The 18,057-nt window shown below is 40.3% G+C and overlaps 1 protein-coding gene across 23 annotated transcripts in view; it reads left to right on the top strand.

The window, feature by feature from the left end:
• Positions 1 to 17,752, top strand: part of ppp1r13ba (protein phosphatase 1, regulatory subunit 13Ba) — a 77,475-nt gene extending 59,723 nt beyond the window's left edge. For 6 of the 23 annotated variants that reach the window (XM_087289260.1, XM_088651257.1, XM_087289257.1 and 3 more), the window contains 15 exons: positions 1,803 to 1,904; positions 4,290 to 4,310; positions 4,447 to 4,621; positions 7,630 to 7,826; positions 8,440 to 8,580; positions 10,491 to 10,671; positions 11,361 to 11,480; positions 12,435 to 12,544; positions 12,633 to 13,059; positions 13,147 to 13,895; positions 14,031 to 14,168; positions 14,268 to 14,401; positions 14,553 to 14,719; positions 14,814 to 15,013; positions 16,716 to 17,752. In XM_087289260.1, the coding sequence (XP_087145386.1) occupies positions 1,803 to 1,904; positions 4,290 to 4,310; positions 4,447 to 4,621; positions 7,630 to 7,826; positions 8,440 to 8,580; positions 10,491 to 10,671; positions 11,361 to 11,480; positions 12,435 to 12,544; positions 12,633 to 13,059; positions 13,147 to 13,895; positions 14,031 to 14,168; positions 14,268 to 14,401; positions 14,553 to 14,719; positions 14,814 to 15,013; positions 16,716 to 16,757 (2,904 nt within the window). In that variant the 3' untranslated portion in view covers positions 16,758 to 17,752. Of the gene's footprint in view, positions 1 to 1,802; positions 1,905 to 2,617; positions 2,716 to 4,289; positions 4,311 to 4,446; positions 4,622 to 7,629; positions 7,827 to 8,439; positions 8,581 to 10,490; positions 10,672 to 11,360; positions 11,481 to 12,434; positions 12,545 to 12,632; positions 13,060 to 13,146; positions 13,896 to 14,030; positions 14,169 to 14,267; positions 14,402 to 14,552; positions 14,720 to 14,813; positions 15,014 to 16,715 lie in introns of those variants that run through there. The other 17 variants (XM_087289263.1, XM_088651258.1, XM_087289259.1 and 14 more) reach the window with 6 other exon arrangements.
• Positions 17,753 to 18,057: the final 305 nt, after the last annotated feature.

Genomic DNA, 18,057 nt, shown 5'->3' with positions numbered 1-18,057 from the left:
CGTAGTGTTTTCTTATATTTTGGCCTAGTTATTTTCTTTTTGGCTTAGTCAGGTATCACCACAGTGGAGTGAACCGCCAACTTATCCAGCAAATGTTTTACGCAGGGAAACCCAGCACTGGGAAACAACCATACACTCTTGCATTCACACCCACGCCTAAACTACAGCCAATTTAGTGTATTCAGTTCCCCTTTAGCACATGTCTTTGGACTGTGGGGGAAACCGGAGCATCAAACTCCACACAGAAATGAACTGACTCAGCCGGGCCTCAAACCAGCGACCTTGCTGTGAGGCCACTGCACCACCTTATCACTTAGCTGATGATTGATTATAAAGTGAGTTTGGCATGCTGTCCTGGGATTTTACATTGATCAATTCACTTATGACACGTTTTTTTGGCTGTCAGAGAAAACCGGAGAACCTGGGGGAAACCCACGCGAGCATGGGAATACCATGTAAACTCTGCACAGGAACGACAGCTGGTCTGTTAAGAATTTGAACCAGTGACATTCTTGCTGTGAGGCAACAGTGCTAACCACTGGGCCACCGTGCCGCCCTATAGAGGGAAAGGTGGAGGAGTAGGGGTGAAGGGGGGATTCTTCAAGGCGGAGATAACTGCAGAAAGAAACTCTGGTTATTAATCGTGAGTTAGGAATCATTTGATTGGTGAATCATGCATTAGTTAATGCGGGACCAGCCGTGTTCAATCATAATCACGTGCTCCTCCTGAAATTAGTTTATAAATAAACTTCACATGTTCAAATTGTGTTTAATATCAGCACTTTTTGTACATGTCATTAATATTTTTGTTAATAAGTTGAATTTCAGAGATTTTATTTCCTATTTAATTGTTGATAAGAGATTTCATTTAAAATTCTACCAAGATGAAATGCATGTTAAAACAAGTGAAGCTCAGCGTGTTTGTGTACAAAGCTGATGCTACAACACTTTGTGGGTGGGAGCGTGTGTGTGAGTGTGCTTGCGAGTGTGTGTGTAGGTGGGAAATCTGTGTTGTCAGAAGCTTTGCTAAGTGTTTCCTTCCCAGTACTGCTTTCCCAGTACTTCCGTACTCAATTAATCAAGTGTTTAATCGCATGTAATTTATGGCTCAAGGTGATTGGCTTAAACCTGAAAGCAGAACTGAGCATCTATGAGCAAAAGGGCTGATTTCACTTCACAGAGTTTGTCAGAAACAGTGAGATTATTGAGAATTTTACAACAAATAACAAAGCATTCATGATTTGGATGATTGATTCCAACATTTCCAATTTTATGTGTTCCTGAGGTTATGTCTCGAGGTCCCGAGGTTTATGTCTATCACGTATATTTTAATGTACTTTTTTTTTTAATATCAGTCAGCAAGATGAATGAAATTGCTATTTAAAATATTTTTGCAATTTTTTTTTTTATTTAACTCTAAATATAATATATAAATATATATATACAATTAAAAGAGGTCAGCATGGTGGCGCAATGGGCAGCACAATCGCCTCACAGCAAAAATAGGTGCCCTTTAAAAAAGGATTTTTGGATTCTCGGAAGCTGTAGAAATTAAAAATGTAAAACAGGAAATACATTGGGACCATTGTTTTTGTTCACATCTCTCAAAATGGTCTATATAATCTGTTGACTTAAAGCCTGTATGAAACTACCGTCCTGACAACAAAAGATGGCTCATTGTTTTTATTTTAATAAAGATATCATTTAAATTTAACCAAATAAAATAATTATTAAGCTTGTGAAGTTTAGACTGTTTGCTTCTAATACAGATTCATCAATATTTTGTGTGTATGTGTGTGTAGGTGGGGAATCCACGTGTGGAGCTAACACTGTCAGAGCTGCAGGAGATGGCAATGCGACAGCAGCAGCAGATCGAAACTCAGCAGCAGATGCTTATAGCGAAGGTAAGCGCCACTGGATGAAGCCTCATATCTTTATTTATTCATATGTCCTCAGATCTGAACTGTTAAATTAAGAAGAAGTGACCTGCCCTGTGCCAAACTCCACTGTTTTTGTTTAAGCTAAGATGTGCACATTTCAATTTTAGAGTCGTTTGCAGATTTGTTAACGTTGCTCTGTTGGTTTGCTGATTTCTGCTTATTAAAGTGAAGACCTCTGTGGTTTGCCATAAGCAACTGTACACACATACATACTGTAAGGGGCATATGCATGCGAACACATGGTCATATCATCTGGGGTGCATGAACTGTCAGGTTTGATTAATTGTGGTAGCTCGTTCCCATGCATCTCAGGACATTTTCTAAAAGCCTTTTAAATGATTTGCATTTCAAACGCGCAGTTGAGCTTGACGTCATCCTGCTTTAATTTGGCTCTTTTGATATTGTGTTCTTCAGCGCTGTGTCTCATGTACATACTGTCTTGAGGTCAGCATGTGAGTTTTATATGAGCCTTAGACTCGGGTCAGTGCTGGAGGGAACTGTGCTTGTTGCCTGGATGCAAAGTACTTTTCCTTAAACAACAACAGGAAAGAAAGTCCATTCGCAGAGGAAATGAGATCAGCACGAAACTGCAGCTGTCAGGAAGAGGGTGGACGTTCTGACCGCTGAGCATTGCGTGTGCTTGTATGTGTGTTCAAGAAGGTGTAGGTAAAAATTACCAGAATCAGTGAGACTTTGCAAATCAGCAACACGGGGTCTATCGATGTTCAGTGAAGTAGACTATAAGTGACGTATTGGAAATATTACTTGTTGAAAGGTACAGTAAAATATAATGCTTTATTTTTGCTAAAAAGGCTGATTGAGTTGGTGTTTTCATTTGTATTGGTGTAATTTTTGCTTATACATAGTCATGTGCGGATTGATACTAAAATATCTAAATGTCCGATACCATATGTTCTACAATCGATAACCTTATCAAAATATTGATATTTCAGTAATTTGGAGCAAATATGTAGTTTATTGGAACTAGAAATACAGCGGAAAGTAACCATAATTACCTTAGTTTATCTGAATAATGCCAACTTAGTTGGAACTATTTGTTCTTCCGCCTACCAAGTCATGTGCGTAATACGGCACTGTACAACTGCAGAGCTTGCTAGCTAGCCACTTAGTCCGCTGACACATGTTGTTCAGTCACTATTTCATTGGATATGGGTGACCGCAAGCGAAGTTATGTGTGGAGTTACTTTACTTCCATAAACTCAAACGATGCATTTTGTGACTCGTGTAACAAAACAGTGAGGTACTGTGGCAACACCACAAACCTAATCAAACATCTACAGATAAATCACAAGACAGAATATGACAATGTCATGACTAGGCGGTTAGAAGAGGAGGGAAGGAGTAGCACAGGTGATGCTAGGGCGAGACAGACATCGCTTTCAGAGTGCTTAGGTGCAGCAGGCAGGCACTATCCAGGTACAGAGGGTGAAAATGTGGCTGTATTTTGGGGGCTTGGGCTTTTGTGATAGTGAATATGTAAGTTGGCTCTTTTTTTGTATAATAATTCTTCATTAATAAACAAGAATAACCCATAATATGTTTCGTATTCAGTATGAAGTGACATTTTTAAGAACACTACTTGTTACTTTAATTTTCCAAACAGTAATTTTTAGGCAAAGGTCGCTGGTTCGAGCCTTGGCTCAGTTAGCGTCAGACTAAGCCGACAAGAAAATGAATGAATGAATTTTTGGGCAAAATATCAGTATCGCTCATACTCGCCTTCATTTTACTTGGTATCGGATTGGATAGGAAACCAGTGGTATCGCACATCACTACTTATACATTTGTTTTGTGAATTAATTTTTGGTAACTTCCATTACGTCCGAATAATTTAAACACTGCATAGAGAATAAAAAGAACATAATTAATGCATGCATGTTAACGCAGTTGTAGTGTAGTAGCCCTGCAGTTAAAACCTGCTTTGTTTGTCTGTTCATTTAGCACTGGATTGTGTCGAGTCAACACTCTGGGACTGTTAGGCCTGGCTTTGTATTTGCTCATTCTTAAGCAGACCTGAAAGTGCTAGTCAGCATGACCGCCTATGCTTCCCTCTGCTTTCTATTTTAGTCCCATTCATCATGCATTCACTTTTTGGTTGTGTAATGTTGTAATATCTCAAATATCTGAATCTTTCATACTGTTTGGGTAATTAGTGTTTGATTTTTCTCCCTTTTTTGTTGTAAGATGCATCTTTCATCGTCTCTGCTGACGTTAAATCTTAGTATTCATATTCTGTGAGGCCACTGGAATTAAATATATGTTCTTTTTTATTTCCTCTCTCTATTTTACCCACTCCTTCCTTATTGGCTTCATCCCATTCTTGTGAAGCTCTCCATTGTGCGTAGTGAGGTGTGTGTGAAAGGGCTTTTGTTGATCGGTTGCAAGATTGTTTTGATGATCAGTCAGTGCAGCATGTTCCTTCCCATTCCGTAATTGACCGTCACCCTCTCCTGTCCTCTCCTCCCATTTCCGCTCCGTCTTTTAGGAGCAACGATTGCGGTATCTCAAGCAGCAGGACCCATGTCAGGGCCAGTCTGCGTCTGAGAGTGACAAGCTCCAGAGGTTGAGGGAAAGAGTGGAGAATCAAGAAGCCAAACTCAAAAAGGTCCGTGCCATGAGGGGTCAAGTGGACTACAGCAAACTCATCAATGGCAACCTGTGTACGTACAACCATGTAAATTTCAAATGTTTTAAAGTTCCAATTCACATTTGTAGACTGTATAAACAGATGCTATTATTTGTCAAAGGATGTCCAGGCTGTGTTTTTAAGGTGGTGGGGTATTGCAGATAAATAGGTCGTTGAATGCCAAAAATGCCAATTTACTCACCATTTACCACCCTTATCCTAATCCTGCATGAGTTTGTTTCTTCTGCTGAAGATATTCTTTAAAATGTTGATAACCCAAAAGTTGACAGCTGCTGACGCTAGTAGCCTTGTGGTTAGTGTGCCAACCTATAGCACTAAGGGCGTACTCACACTAGGTACAGTTACCTTGAACTGTGCCGAACCGTGCTTGTCTCCCTCCCTTCTCCCGCGAAGGCCTGCACTCACATTGCGATTTACCTTCACACTTAGGTCAGTGATGATGCCACTGTTCAGTTTAACAGGAAGACAAGTGCTCTCCCTCAGTTCAGTGGACATTGCTTTAGTCATATTGTTTTTTTTTTAGTCGTTTGCCATGCAGTGACACGCAGTCAAATATTTCGCGGAACAGATCTACCACTTTTGACACTCATAAATTACCATAAAAGTCCTCATGCTGCACGTATTAGGAGATTTGCTGAAGGTGCAGCGAGGGGATTGTATCTTTAATAAACCATGACAGATCGTGTTTATTAAAAATTAAGAATGGCTAATAAATCCATATGAAACAGTTTCTTTAAAATTAACGTTGCGCGTTCAGATTCGCGCTCAGGCGTGCTTTGCACTCATACTACCAAACTGCACTCTAGCACACCTCTTCCAACTGAGCCAGGGTCGGCCAACTGATCCGCACCTGGGCCCGATTCACTCGACATCGAGTGCACTCGACATCATGAGTTAGTTTCACAGCTCGAGGTCCTTTGATGATCCTGTTTCCATCAACAATCTCCATTCTCCTGTCAAATTAAGGCCATCCACACAAACATGAGTATTTTTCAAAACTGCTGTTTTTACTATGATGTTTGGCCATGCATCTACATGAAAATGCAGTATCAGGTAACTGAAACCAAAACTTTTTTTTTTAAACAAAGGCGGAAAAACTGTTTATAAAATACTTTTGTAGACATGAACATGGCCTAAAGGTTAATACCCCTAAAAACACGCATACATGCAAAAGATGTGATTAACAATTAGATGTTTCTATTGTGGGCAGCACAGTAGCGCAGTGGGTAGCACAATCCCCTCACAGCAAGAAGGTCGCTGGTTCGAGCCCTGGCTGGGTCAGTTGGCATTTCTGTGTGGAGTTTGCATGTTCTGCCTGTGTTGGTGTAGGTTTGCTCTGGGTGCACCGGTTTCCGCAGCAAGTCCAAAACCATGTGGTATAGGTTTAATTGGATAAGCTAAATAGTCTGTAGTGTGTGTGTGTAAATAAGATTGTATGGAAGTTTTCCAGTTATGGGTTGCAGTTGGAAGGGTTGGATCCGCTATTTAAGACATATGCTGGACAAGTTGGCGGTTAATTCCGCTGTGGTGACCCCAGATTATTAAAGGGACTAAGCCAAATAGAAAACAAATGAATGAATGTTTCCACGGAAGGAAAAAGATTCTCCTGAAAAATACAAAATGATATTTCACCAGTTCTTTCTTTAATTTTGTTTAAGTATGTCAGAGCCTTTAGTCCCCACCAGTATGGAGTCACAGCTGGAACAGATTTTGAAACCCTAGGCATTGAACACATGCCAACTTGTAAATGGATATAAAGGAATATTATACACTAAACAGCTGAGGATCACGCACCACCAGACGTTAAAGTCATTACGAATAAACATACTTATGCGGAAATGTGACTCATTGTTTGGAGCTAGATTACCAAATTGGCTCAGTATATCAAACATGTCTTTATCCCATCTAGACATACAGTTAAAGTCAGAATTATTAGCCCCTTTCGACTTTTTAAAATATTTTCCAATGTTGTGTTGTTTATGTTGTTTAACAGAGCAAGGACATTTTCACAGTATGTCTGATAATATTTTTTCTCCTGGAGAAAGTCTTATTTGTTTTGTTTCGGCTAGAATAAAAGCAGTTTTTAATTTTTTAAACACTATTTTAGGGACAAAATTATTAGCCCCTTTAAGCTATATTTTTTCTCGATAGTCTACAGAACAAACCATCATTATACAATAACCTAGTTAAGCCTTTAAATGTCACTTTAAGCTGTATAGAAGTGTCTTGAAAAAATATCTATTAAAATATTATTTACTGTCATCATGGCAAAGATAAAATAAATCAGTAAGAAGTGTGTTGAAAAAATCTTCTCTCCGTTAAACAGAAATTGGGGAAAAAATAAACAAGCGTCTAATAATTCAGGGGGGCTAATAATTCTGACTTCAACTGTATTCGTACTTTGAATCCATGCACTGATAGGAGTTTTACTTTAAATCCGTGAACTCTGATTACACAAAATGTAAAGACTGGCAGTTGCATGGAAACTTCCAGATTGTAAATCAAGGCAAAAATCTGGACAAAAGTCATATAATGTATTCCAGACGTAAGTCAAATCTTAGCAAATCTCTCCAAAGAAGTCAAACTACAACTAACAGTTATTACTATTGTTAGACCACACAGTGGAATCTCATTCCTTGCCCCAGTTGCTTTTACCATCCACTCCCTCTGTATTGCTGGCAGTGGATCAGACATTAGGATTATTTCTGAACTGGGAGTTCTAGCTGGGGTGCGGAAGAGCCTTTGGAAGTTCTCACCCCTTATAACATTCATAAAATAAAAACAAAGATCACAATTTCGTTCCTCTCTATTTAGAGTTTGTTTTATGACATGGACTTAGCGTGCGGACATTTGGCCAGGAAACAATTTTGCACTGGACCTCACTCCCACACATGTGTAAACACACCCACTGGAAAAATCCACAGGCGCTATCATATGCATAAAGCGTTTCAGCAATCGTGCAGCTATTCACTCACTACGGTAGTATTTTTATAAATGGAATGCTTTATGTGTGCCTTTCAGCTGCAGAAATCGAGCATGTGAGCAGCCTGTTCCAGGAGAAGCAGGCAGAGCTGCAGTCGGCCATGCTGAAGGTGGACCAGCTCACGCAGCAGCTAGACGATCTGCGGCAGGGACGTCTCAATGGACTGCAGCCTCTAGGGGGACCAGTGACCAGTAATGCTGCACTGGAGCTCCGCAAACTCTACCAGGAACTGCAGGTACATGTAGGAACATTGTGCTTAAAAGATTAGAATTAAAATTTCAGATAATTGAATCACCCTTTGTCATCCAAGATGTGCAGTTATTTCTTCAGCCAAAGGAAACATTCCAGGATTTATCTTCACATAATGGACTTCAATGTTGCTCATTTTTTTAACTTTCAAATTTCAGTTTTAGTGCAAATGGCCATTGGCATCATTGTAATCATAAAGTTGAATGTTCAACTCAGTTTATCTTAAATATGTTGGACTCACTTGGGGAAAGTAATAGGAAATATACTTTCTTTTAATCCATTAACGCTGTTTGATCATCAAAAACTATTCCATTCCCTGGTGCATTTTTGAAAGACTTTGATTTTAATGCGCTTTCCTGTTTTGCCACACTTGTTTATTCTTTCCTCAAACCTCTCTGAAGTTGTTTGTGGTTTACTTTGCGCCCCAGAGTGATGCTGCATAAAATATTCAAATTACCAAGCGTGTTTTCAAACTCCAAAGATATTAGCTGCATAAACATGTGACACTTGATGAAATGGGAAAATATTCTGACGCACTAATATAATCATCAGTTCTGTATGCGGATGTATGATGCATTCATGATTGTATTAACATTTAGATCCGGAACAAGCTAAATCAGGAACAGAACAGCAAGCTACAGCAACACAAGGATATGCTTAACAAACGTAATATGGAGGTGACCATGATGGACAAGCGAATAGGGGACCTTAGAGAGCGTCTCTACAAGAAAAAAGCAGAGGCAAGTGATAAGGAACCAGTATGCAACTTCAGATTTCTACACCAGATATGTAATGATGCATTGAGTTTCATTGAAAATACGTTATGGTTTTTAAAGATACAATGCATCTGGAAAGTATTCATAGCACTTCACTTTTTTCACATTTTTTATGTTACAGCCCTATTCCAAAATGGATTAAATTTATTGATTTCCTCAAAACTCTACACACAATACTCCATAATGACTATTTGAAAAAAGAAAATTTTAAATTGTTGCAAATTTATTAAAAATAAAAAAGCAGAAAAATTACATGTATATACGTATTCAAAGTCTTTGCCAGGAAGCTCTAATTTAAGCTCAGGTACATTCTGTACATTCATACATCCACTGATCATTCTTGAGATGTTTCACCAGCGTAATTGGAGGTAACCTGTGGTAATTTCAGTTGATTGGACATGATTTGAAAAGGCATACACCTGTCTATATATGGTCCCAGAGTTTGACAGTGCATGTCAATGCCCAAACCAAGCATGAAGACAAAATAATTGTTTGTAAACCTCAGAGACAGGGTTGTTTGAGGCACAAGGCTGGGGAAGGTTACATAAAAATATCTGCTGCTCTGAAAGTTCCGATGAGCACAGTGGCCTCCATCATTTGTAAGTGGAAGATGTTTGGAACCACCAGGACTTTTCCTAGAGCTGACCGGCCATCTAAGATGAATGATCGTTGTAGAAGGGCCTTAGTCAGGGAGGTGATCATAACTCGATGGTCACTCTGTCTGAGCACCAGCTTTCTTCTGTGTAGAGAGGAAAACCTTACAGAAGGACAGCAATCTGTGCAGCAATCCACCAATCAGGCCTGTATGCTAGAGTGAAGCCAGACGGAAGCCACTCCCCGCCTGGAATTTGCCAAAAGGCATCTGAAGGACTCTTCAGAGTCAAGGACTCTTCAAAGACTAAAATTGAACTCTGGAGTAAATGCCAGGGGTTACGTTTGGAGAAAACCAGGCACCGCTCACCACTAGGCTAATACTATCCCTACAGTAAAGCATGGTGGCAGCAGTATCATGCTGTGGGGATGTTTTTCAGCAGCAGGAACTGGAAGACTAGTCAAGAGAGAGGGAAAGATGAATGCAGCAATGTACAGAGACATCCTGAATGAAAACCTGCATCAGAGTGCTGTTGATCTCAGACTGGGGCAACGGTTTATCTTCCAGCTGGACAATGACCCAAAGCACGCCATCAAAATATCAATGCAGTGGCTTCACAACAACTCAGTGAATGTCCTTGAGTGGCCCAGCCAGAACCCAGACCAAAATCCTGTTGAACATCTCTGAAAAATCTGATAATGATCTGTAAATGGCTGTACACCGTTGCTTCCCATCCAACCTGATAGAGCTTGAGAGGTACTGCAAAGAGGAATGGGCAAAAACCCCAAAGACAGGTGTGTCAAGCTTGTCGCATCATATTTAAAAAGACTTGAGGCTGTAATTGCTGCCAAAGGTGCATCAACAAAGTCTAGAGCAAAGGCTGTGAATAATTATGTACATGTGATTTTTTTTTTGAGGGTTTTTTCATTTTTATAAATTTGCAACAATTTCAAAATTTCTTTTTCACATTGTCATTATGGGGTACTGTGTGTATAATTTTGGGGAAAAAAGAATTTAATCCATTTTGGAATAAGGCTGCAACATAAAAAAATGTGGGAAAAGTGAAGCGCTATGAATTTTTTTCCGGATGCGCTGTACCCTGGAATTGATTATTCATTTAAACCTAATTAAAAATGTTTCAGACCAAAGTATGACTTTTCACATGGGAACCCACATTCAAGGGCCTATATACTGCAAATGCATAAGAGTAAAGAATAGAATTGTAGTAACAAACCATTTATTGCAAACTTGTGGATTGAGTGACCATTTTTCTTCTCTGTAGCTCGGCCGAATGAATGGTCCTCCCTCCCCTCAGCCTACCCCTGGCAGTTCAGGGCGGGTGGCAGCGGTCTGTCCCTACATCCAGGTCCCAGTGCCTGGAAGAAAGGAAGGTTACACTTTACCTCCAGAGCCCTTGAAGCCACACTCTTTTTCCACAGTCAACCATGCTCGTTCCAAATCAGGTCAGTCTCCTATTCTTTGACCATGCTTTACTTTTGTGCTTGCAGCTTTCTAGCACTGTAACCGAAAATTTTGAAGGATGTCTGTAGATTTGTCAAGGGGTGAATGTGTATCCGAGAACCCTCTTGATATTCTTACACATAAAAAATATCCATATAAAAGATCTCTGTGGTAAAAATGGTGCACATCAAATGGGTTTACAAGGGTCATGACCCCATTCAGGAAGATACTGCTGTATCAGTTATGATAGATGTATAGTGTCATTAAGCTTGTGTGGATATCCATCACTCAGCAGCAGAAAGCTGCTCACCGGCTCTCCTTGCGAAAATGAATCTTCTTTCACACCACCACTGTGAAATCATTCATCTCATTTGAAATATCTTTCTACGCCTCTTTCATTTTTCTGATTTGAAGTCTTTGTCATTCTTGACGTCATAAGCGTTAACATCTAGTTGGATAAAGAATCCCAATATCGCTTTCCATCTAAAAGGGAGAGTTCATAAGCACCAAGTTTTGAAACATATCTTTATTTAGATATTCTCATTAATGTCATACTAAAACATCTTTGTTTTTCATCCAGCCTTTAATTGCTAACATGCTTTTCCATTTTCTCATGTCTGTCATCTTTTCTTCTCCTTCCCCTATTCGTTTGTCATGCTTGTGTGTCACATATGTTGGGGCGGCGGGACAGAGGAAGACAGGGTGAGGATGCCTGCAGGCCCATGGAAGGTCTCAGACTTAGACATCATAGTGGACCCTCTGGTGCCATCCTCAGAGCCTAGCAATGGGCCAGACTCCGACTGTTTTTCTAGTGAGTTTTTCAGGCACAAGGAAATCTTTGATCAGAATGCATAAAAAGGGTTACACAATATAGACATTTCCTTGTGTTTGCTTTAAAAAAAAAAAAAAGATTTATGGTGTAGAACAGGTATATTTAACAACTCCAGAATTAATTGATCAATTATTCACTCACACTGAAATAATAAATCGTAAAAAAATCATCTTGCACTAAGGTTGTCAGTAGACAACAGAGAAAGTCCTATACATAATGCCTTGGCTAAACGAGTACCGGCAAACATAAAGTGCATTGACAATTTAAGCTGCACTCATTATTCTTCAAAGCACACTTAATAAGTACACTTACTGTATAGTAGTCCAGTAGAAGCTAAAGTTGGATTCACAAGACAGTTCTCAACTGAAAAAAGTAGCAGTTATGTAACAATGTTTATTTTTGTAAGTAGTCATGAAGATGTAAGTATTGCCTTAAGGATACATAACAAAGGGCTACATTCAACATTAACCACCGTTAATCGCTGGAAGATTTTGACCTATTTAGAGAAAATAAAACTCATATTTGTTGATGTAGTATTATAGTCATTTGCTTCACTGCATTTCTTCATTGTGGGACTCAGCCAGTGAGTTTGATAGCGTGTCTGTCAGACGGATGGGATAAACATGCGTCATCGCCCATGGCTTTGACAAGCAGCGCAGTGGACTTGGACACATAGGCTTAGTAATCCATTTAACCCAAAGAGAGCTGGATCTGAGCAGAGGACAGGACAGAAATATACCCCACTCAAACACCTGATTAGAAGTGCCCTGATGTCACAGGGGTCAGAGAAGTGAGTGTAGTCTTGTTTGAGACTCATCTCCTGCTTTAATGACCCAATGAGCAGGTCAGTCTGTCATAATGAGGCTGACTGAAGAAAGAACATATACGTCTCAGTCTCTTCCTTTGTAACTAATACTGCTGTGCTCCCAACAGCAAATGATGCAATCTGGCCCTCCTTCAGCAGTAATAGGGTTCCTCTAAAACCTCCAGATTGGAAAGACGCAAACCTAGATCATACCAGCAAGATGGGTACCTCAGACAAGGTGAGATTTAACAGTCTCCTTAGAGCCTCTTCTAAAAGACGTATTTGAGTCTTGTCCATGCTTAACTCGTGGTGTTGTCTCTTTACAGGAAGCCCCTAAGCTCTTAGGGACAGTAACAGCATTGTCTAAGCAGCCTCCACCCATCTATGGAACCTATCCCAGTGCAGGCCATCACTCCACAGTCTGTGCTACCAGCTCTTTGCCCCGCTCTGCTCCTGGCACCCTAGGTTGGCAGAGAGCACCCCCCACCTCTGGTTCCACTTCACAACAAATCCAACAGCGGATTACTGTGCCTCCCAGTCCTACGCCTGGGTCAGCTCTTTTTCCTCACGGTGAGAGAACAGAACCTCCTCTTGCTGTTGCGGTGCGTCCCTTTATTCCAGACAGAGGTTCCAGGCCCCAATCTCCAAGGAAGGGCCCTGCCACGATGAACTCCAGCTCAATCTACAATATGTACCTGCAGCAGCCTACAGCCAAAAACTACTCCGGTAGCAGCAGAACTGCTGTTAAAGCAGGTAAGATGCAGTTGCAGCTAAGCAGGAAATTAGCTTAGACTACACGTTTCCTTATTTTAAACTTTATTTATTTTAATTTTCTTACAGTATATGGAAAACCAGTCCTACCAGGCTCCACCTCTCCGTCTCCAGTTCCACTCTACCAGCAGTCATCCACAGATGAGACAGACAGAGAGGCAGCCCAAGAGAACCATCCCTTACCTCCTTCTAGTGTGGAAAACATCCCTCGCCCTCTCAGCCCTACCAAGCTGACCCCTGTTGCCCACTCCCCTCTCCGTTACCAAAGTGACATTGATTTGGAGGTGCTAAGAAGGAAGTTATCCAATGCTCCCCGACCACTGAAGAAGAGAAGCTCCATCACAGAACCAGAAGGCCCCAGTGGGCCTAACATCCAGAAGCTCCTGTACCAACGATTCAACACCCTTGCAGGGGGTATTGAGAGTGGAGTAGGTGGTACACCCTTCTACCAGCCTGACAGTCCTCTGAACTACATGGCCACTGCTTTGGGCAATGTAGACACAGCTAATGGGAACCTGATGGAGTCAAGCATGTTAGTTGAGCCTTCAGCAGAGCTGGTAATGGTTCCTCCTCCCACCGCTTCTGTGTCTCCTACAGCTGATGACAATGAGAACAAGTTGACACATCTTTCTAGTGACTCAGGGGGTGCCCAGTCTGCTGATGCCTTAGAACATTCTCTTAAAGACACCCATGAGGACAATCATAACAACAACCACACAAATGTCACGGACACACAACCTAGTTCAGTACCAGAACCCCACTCCCCTGCAGAGGAAGACATCACAGCACAGTCGGGAATGTCTCCTGGTTTATCTACCGTGAGTTTGCGATAGCATGTTGTCTAGATGTAGATGTACCCTCTTTATCTAATATAACACTTATTCATTGTATTCATGTAGTTTTAAATGTTAGTCTTCAAAATGTGAAAACGAAACTAATATTTTATGTCACAGGTCAAGCGTACCAACTTGAAGAAGCCTGGTTCTGAGAGGACAGGTCATGGCTTGAGGGTCAAATTCAATCCTCTTGCACTACTTTTGGATGCATCTTTGGAGGGCGAGTTTGATTTGGTGCAAAGGATTATCTATGAGGTACAATTTAGCTGCCAAATGCACCTCACACCTTAAGTACACACTGTATACTTGACCTTAAGTTAATTTCTTCTCAATTTGTTTTGACTCCATCCTCAGGTGGAAAATCCTAGCACACCAAATGATGAAGGTATCACCCCTCTCCATAATTCGGTATGTGCAGGTCATCACCATATTGTAAAATTCCTGCTGGATTTTGGGGTCAACGTTAATGCAGCTGATAGCGATGGATGGTAAGGAGTATCACCTTTTCTGATAGTTTACCTCCTGAAATTTGCCTGTATTAAAGAATACTTGATGTTTTCATTTTATTTTGTACAAACAAATTTTTTACCTATAAAGCGATGTCGTTAGTTTCTAATTTATGATCTCTCTTGTGACCAGGACACCCCTTCATTGTGCAGCTTCATGCAACAATGTTCATCTTTGTAAATTGCTGGTGGAATCTGGAGCTGCCATTTTTGCCACTACTATCAGTGACGTGGAGACGGCAGCAGACAAGTGTGAAGAGATGGAGGAAGGTTATGTCCAGTGCTCTCAGTTTCTTTACGGTAATTTCCAAAAACATTTTTTATACTTATTGTTAAGGGTGTAGTTTCATAACGGTTCCTGATTTTTAAAGCTAAGTTTTTCTTTTTATTCCAGGTGTGCAGGAGAAACTGGGGGTAATGAATAAAGGGACTGTTTATGCCCTGTGGGACTATGAAGCTCAAAGTGCAGATGAGCTGTCTTTTCGTGAAGGTGATGCTCTCACTATAATGAGTCGTAGGGACGACAGCGAGACAGAATGGTGGTGGGCCAAAGTAAATGACAAAGAGGGCTATGTACCACGCAACTTGTTAGGGGTAAGATATCTGCATAAGCTCATTTATTTCTTTGCTCTAGGGCTGCACAAAATATCATTTCAGCATCAACAATGCAATGTGCACATCCACAGTTACAGTATGTGCCATTTCAAGATGGGATAATTATTGACTGGGCACCACAATTTAGAACACATGTGATTTCTGGAGACATTGCAAAGTTTAACCATAATAGAGAGAAAGGTTATCATTTGCATGTGTTTTTATGGACTGTGAGACATGCATTTCAAGCAAGTTCAGGCAGAAAAAATTTTGTAAAAAAGTTTGTAGCTTTATTTCAAAATCACCCAAATAATTATAAAATAATAAATTCTTTCTAAGAATTAGCTATTCAAGTCATCTGGTAAAATTGTATTTAGAAGTGATGGGCAGTTCGGATTATTTTACTGACTCTGACCCTTGAGTCTCGTTCAGTGAGATGAACATCTTTTTTCAAGTCATTTAGTTAATTTCGCTAAAATACTATTAAAATGATTAAAGTTGCTTCCAAACGCATCTACCACTACACCAAACGTTGATCACACTACAAACAAGTCATAACTAGAGTGCTATAAGAAAGAAAAAAACAATTATATACTGTTTACCTAGTCTTAAGTCTATTATGTCAGGTCACCTCTTCTGACATGTCTATAAATTTGAGTAGTTTGTTCACTTTACACTGACAGTCTTAACCAATGCACACAGTCTGAGCTGAAAAGAGCCAAGTTTAGTTCACCTTTAGAGTCTTCTGGTTATTGAGTCATTCATTCATCACGTGACAGCATGTGAAGAGAGATGACTCAAATCAAAGACTCGAGAAACGAACGGATCAGATAATTTCTCTGCTCTAAATGCATATAATTGACTTCTGTCTTTCACATGAAGAATTAATTACTCAAACCTAGGACTTGAGAGATGAACGAATCAAATCTTTTTCCGACTCTAAATGCATATGATTGACTTCTGTCTTTCATGTGATGAATGAATAACTCAAACCTAGGACTTGAGATGAACGAATCAAATCTTTTTCCGGCTCTAAATATATACTTTTGGCTTCTATCATTCACAAGATGAAAGAACAACTAAAAATGAGGACTCGAGAAATGAACAGATCAAATCTTTTTCCGGCTCTAAATGCATATGATTGGCTTCTGTCTTTCACGTGATGAATGAATGACTTATAGAAGAGCTATAGATGACCGATAGAAGACTCAAAAAAGGAACCAATCTTCTACTCCACCTGCACGAATGGGGACATGCGCAAATGGACAAATTACTCTGAAAGGACACATTGTTCTCGAGTTGTACAAAGATTTTCTCAAAATAACCAAATAGTTCAAGAACGACATATCACGTCGGCACCAGTGGTGTAGTGGTTAGGGCATCGACACATGCACTGCGGTGCTCACGGCGACCCGAGTTCAATTCCCACCTCACGGTCCTATGCCGATCCTTCCCCTCTGCTCCCTATGCTTTCCTGTCGATAATCTCTACTGTCCTTTACATTAAAGGTAAACCCCCCCCCCAAAAAATTTTTAAAAAAGAATGACCCATCAGTAGTATTCATATTGCAATTTATCCCAATATTGTGCAGCCCTAATTTTGTGCATTAAAATATTTTGTTCAAATTTTAATTAGGAAGTTGTAAATAGTTTGCAAAGTATCTTCTTAATTTGGAAGTTGCTGTTCATTCTTGTTTTTCCAGCTGTACCCAAGAATCAAACCCAGGCAACGTTCTTTGGCATAGATGGCCTGAAGAGACAGTATTATACACAGCACTTGGCATGAAACTGTGGGATGCTGCCCTGCCCTGTCTTTGCCGTCACCACAACACAGAGCCCACAGGGGTGGCAAGATGATGGAGCACGTCTGGTGTCGGACAAGATGGATTTACCCATGAGCGGGGAATTCAGTGGTCTTCTGTTTGCATCCCAGATTTATTCGTCACTATGATGTGTTGTTTTTGCAGTGTCCCTCTCACCCATATCTCTGTTGAGGAACATGTTAGCTATTCTGTCCTCTTCCACAGCACAGACCTCCTGAGTATGTGTGCGTTTGTGAGTGTTTCAGAGTGGGATGTGTTCTGTAAGAGTGGGAAGTGCATGTGACATGATGATAAGAGTTGGTGACAGAGTATGCGGTCTTGGATTCCAATGTTTCGTGCTCTGTGGGTATTATCAGGCAAAGAGGAAACCAATGGAACTGAAGTTTCATTTCCCACGGTTAGGAAGTCGCTGATTCAGGGAAAAGGAAGGAAGGTGCTGGAAAGTGTTTACAAAGAGGCCTTGAGGCTGGTCAAGCTACTGATGGATGATAAGGAAGTGGCCTGTTATGGAAACATGTATGTATGTATGTTTGTGTGTGTTGAGGATTATATGGGCTTGAGGAGGTGAAATTGTGTAGTCATTTGTGACTTGGGTGCTGGAAGAAAACTGATGACATGACTAATACAGTGGCTGTTCTTCAACAGGGGATACTGTCAACATATCACACAAAACCTATAGCATATTCCTATGCTTAATTTAAGTCAGGCTTGATATTTTTTTATGCTACATGATTCCCTTTTAAGGGTTCTTTATTTAATGGAAGTAAAAAGAAATTCTTTAAACAGCTTGATATAAGCTTTTATGGCTGCCAAAAGAGCCAGGATCTGCCGAGTGTTTGTGCTGCCATACAAGAGCAGTTTATGTAATGTCATGTATATGTGCACAATAAAATTTCCACATTGGGACAAAGTCATAAGTTGTACTGGCTCTATTTTTCAAAGCATGTGTTTTATAGTGATGCTGTGTACTGAGCACAAGTAAAATGCCTTTGGGGGTTTAGTCTTGAAATATCAATATATATAATGATGGCCTTGTTGTGTAGTTCGATATGCACATTACTGATAGGCTACTAAGTTTTTTTCTCATTGTTTTGTTTCATTACTATAGTTTGACTATAAAATCCTATGTTTATCGAGGTGGACAACTGTTAGCAATCAGTATGACTATAAACATAATATTAAATGCAAGTTAAGCACTATCCCAGACTGTTTTACGTTACTT

The sequence above is a fragment of the Danio rerio genome, chromosome 17, assembly GCF_052040795.2.
Source record: "Danio rerio strain M-AB ecotype USA chromosome 17, GRCz13ab, whole genome shotgun sequence".
NCBI lineage: Eukaryota > Metazoa > Chordata > Actinopteri > Cypriniformes > Danionidae > Danio > Danio rerio.
Note: the sequence above shows the minus strand (reverse complement) of the source record. Positions and strands in the feature narration are given on the sequence as shown.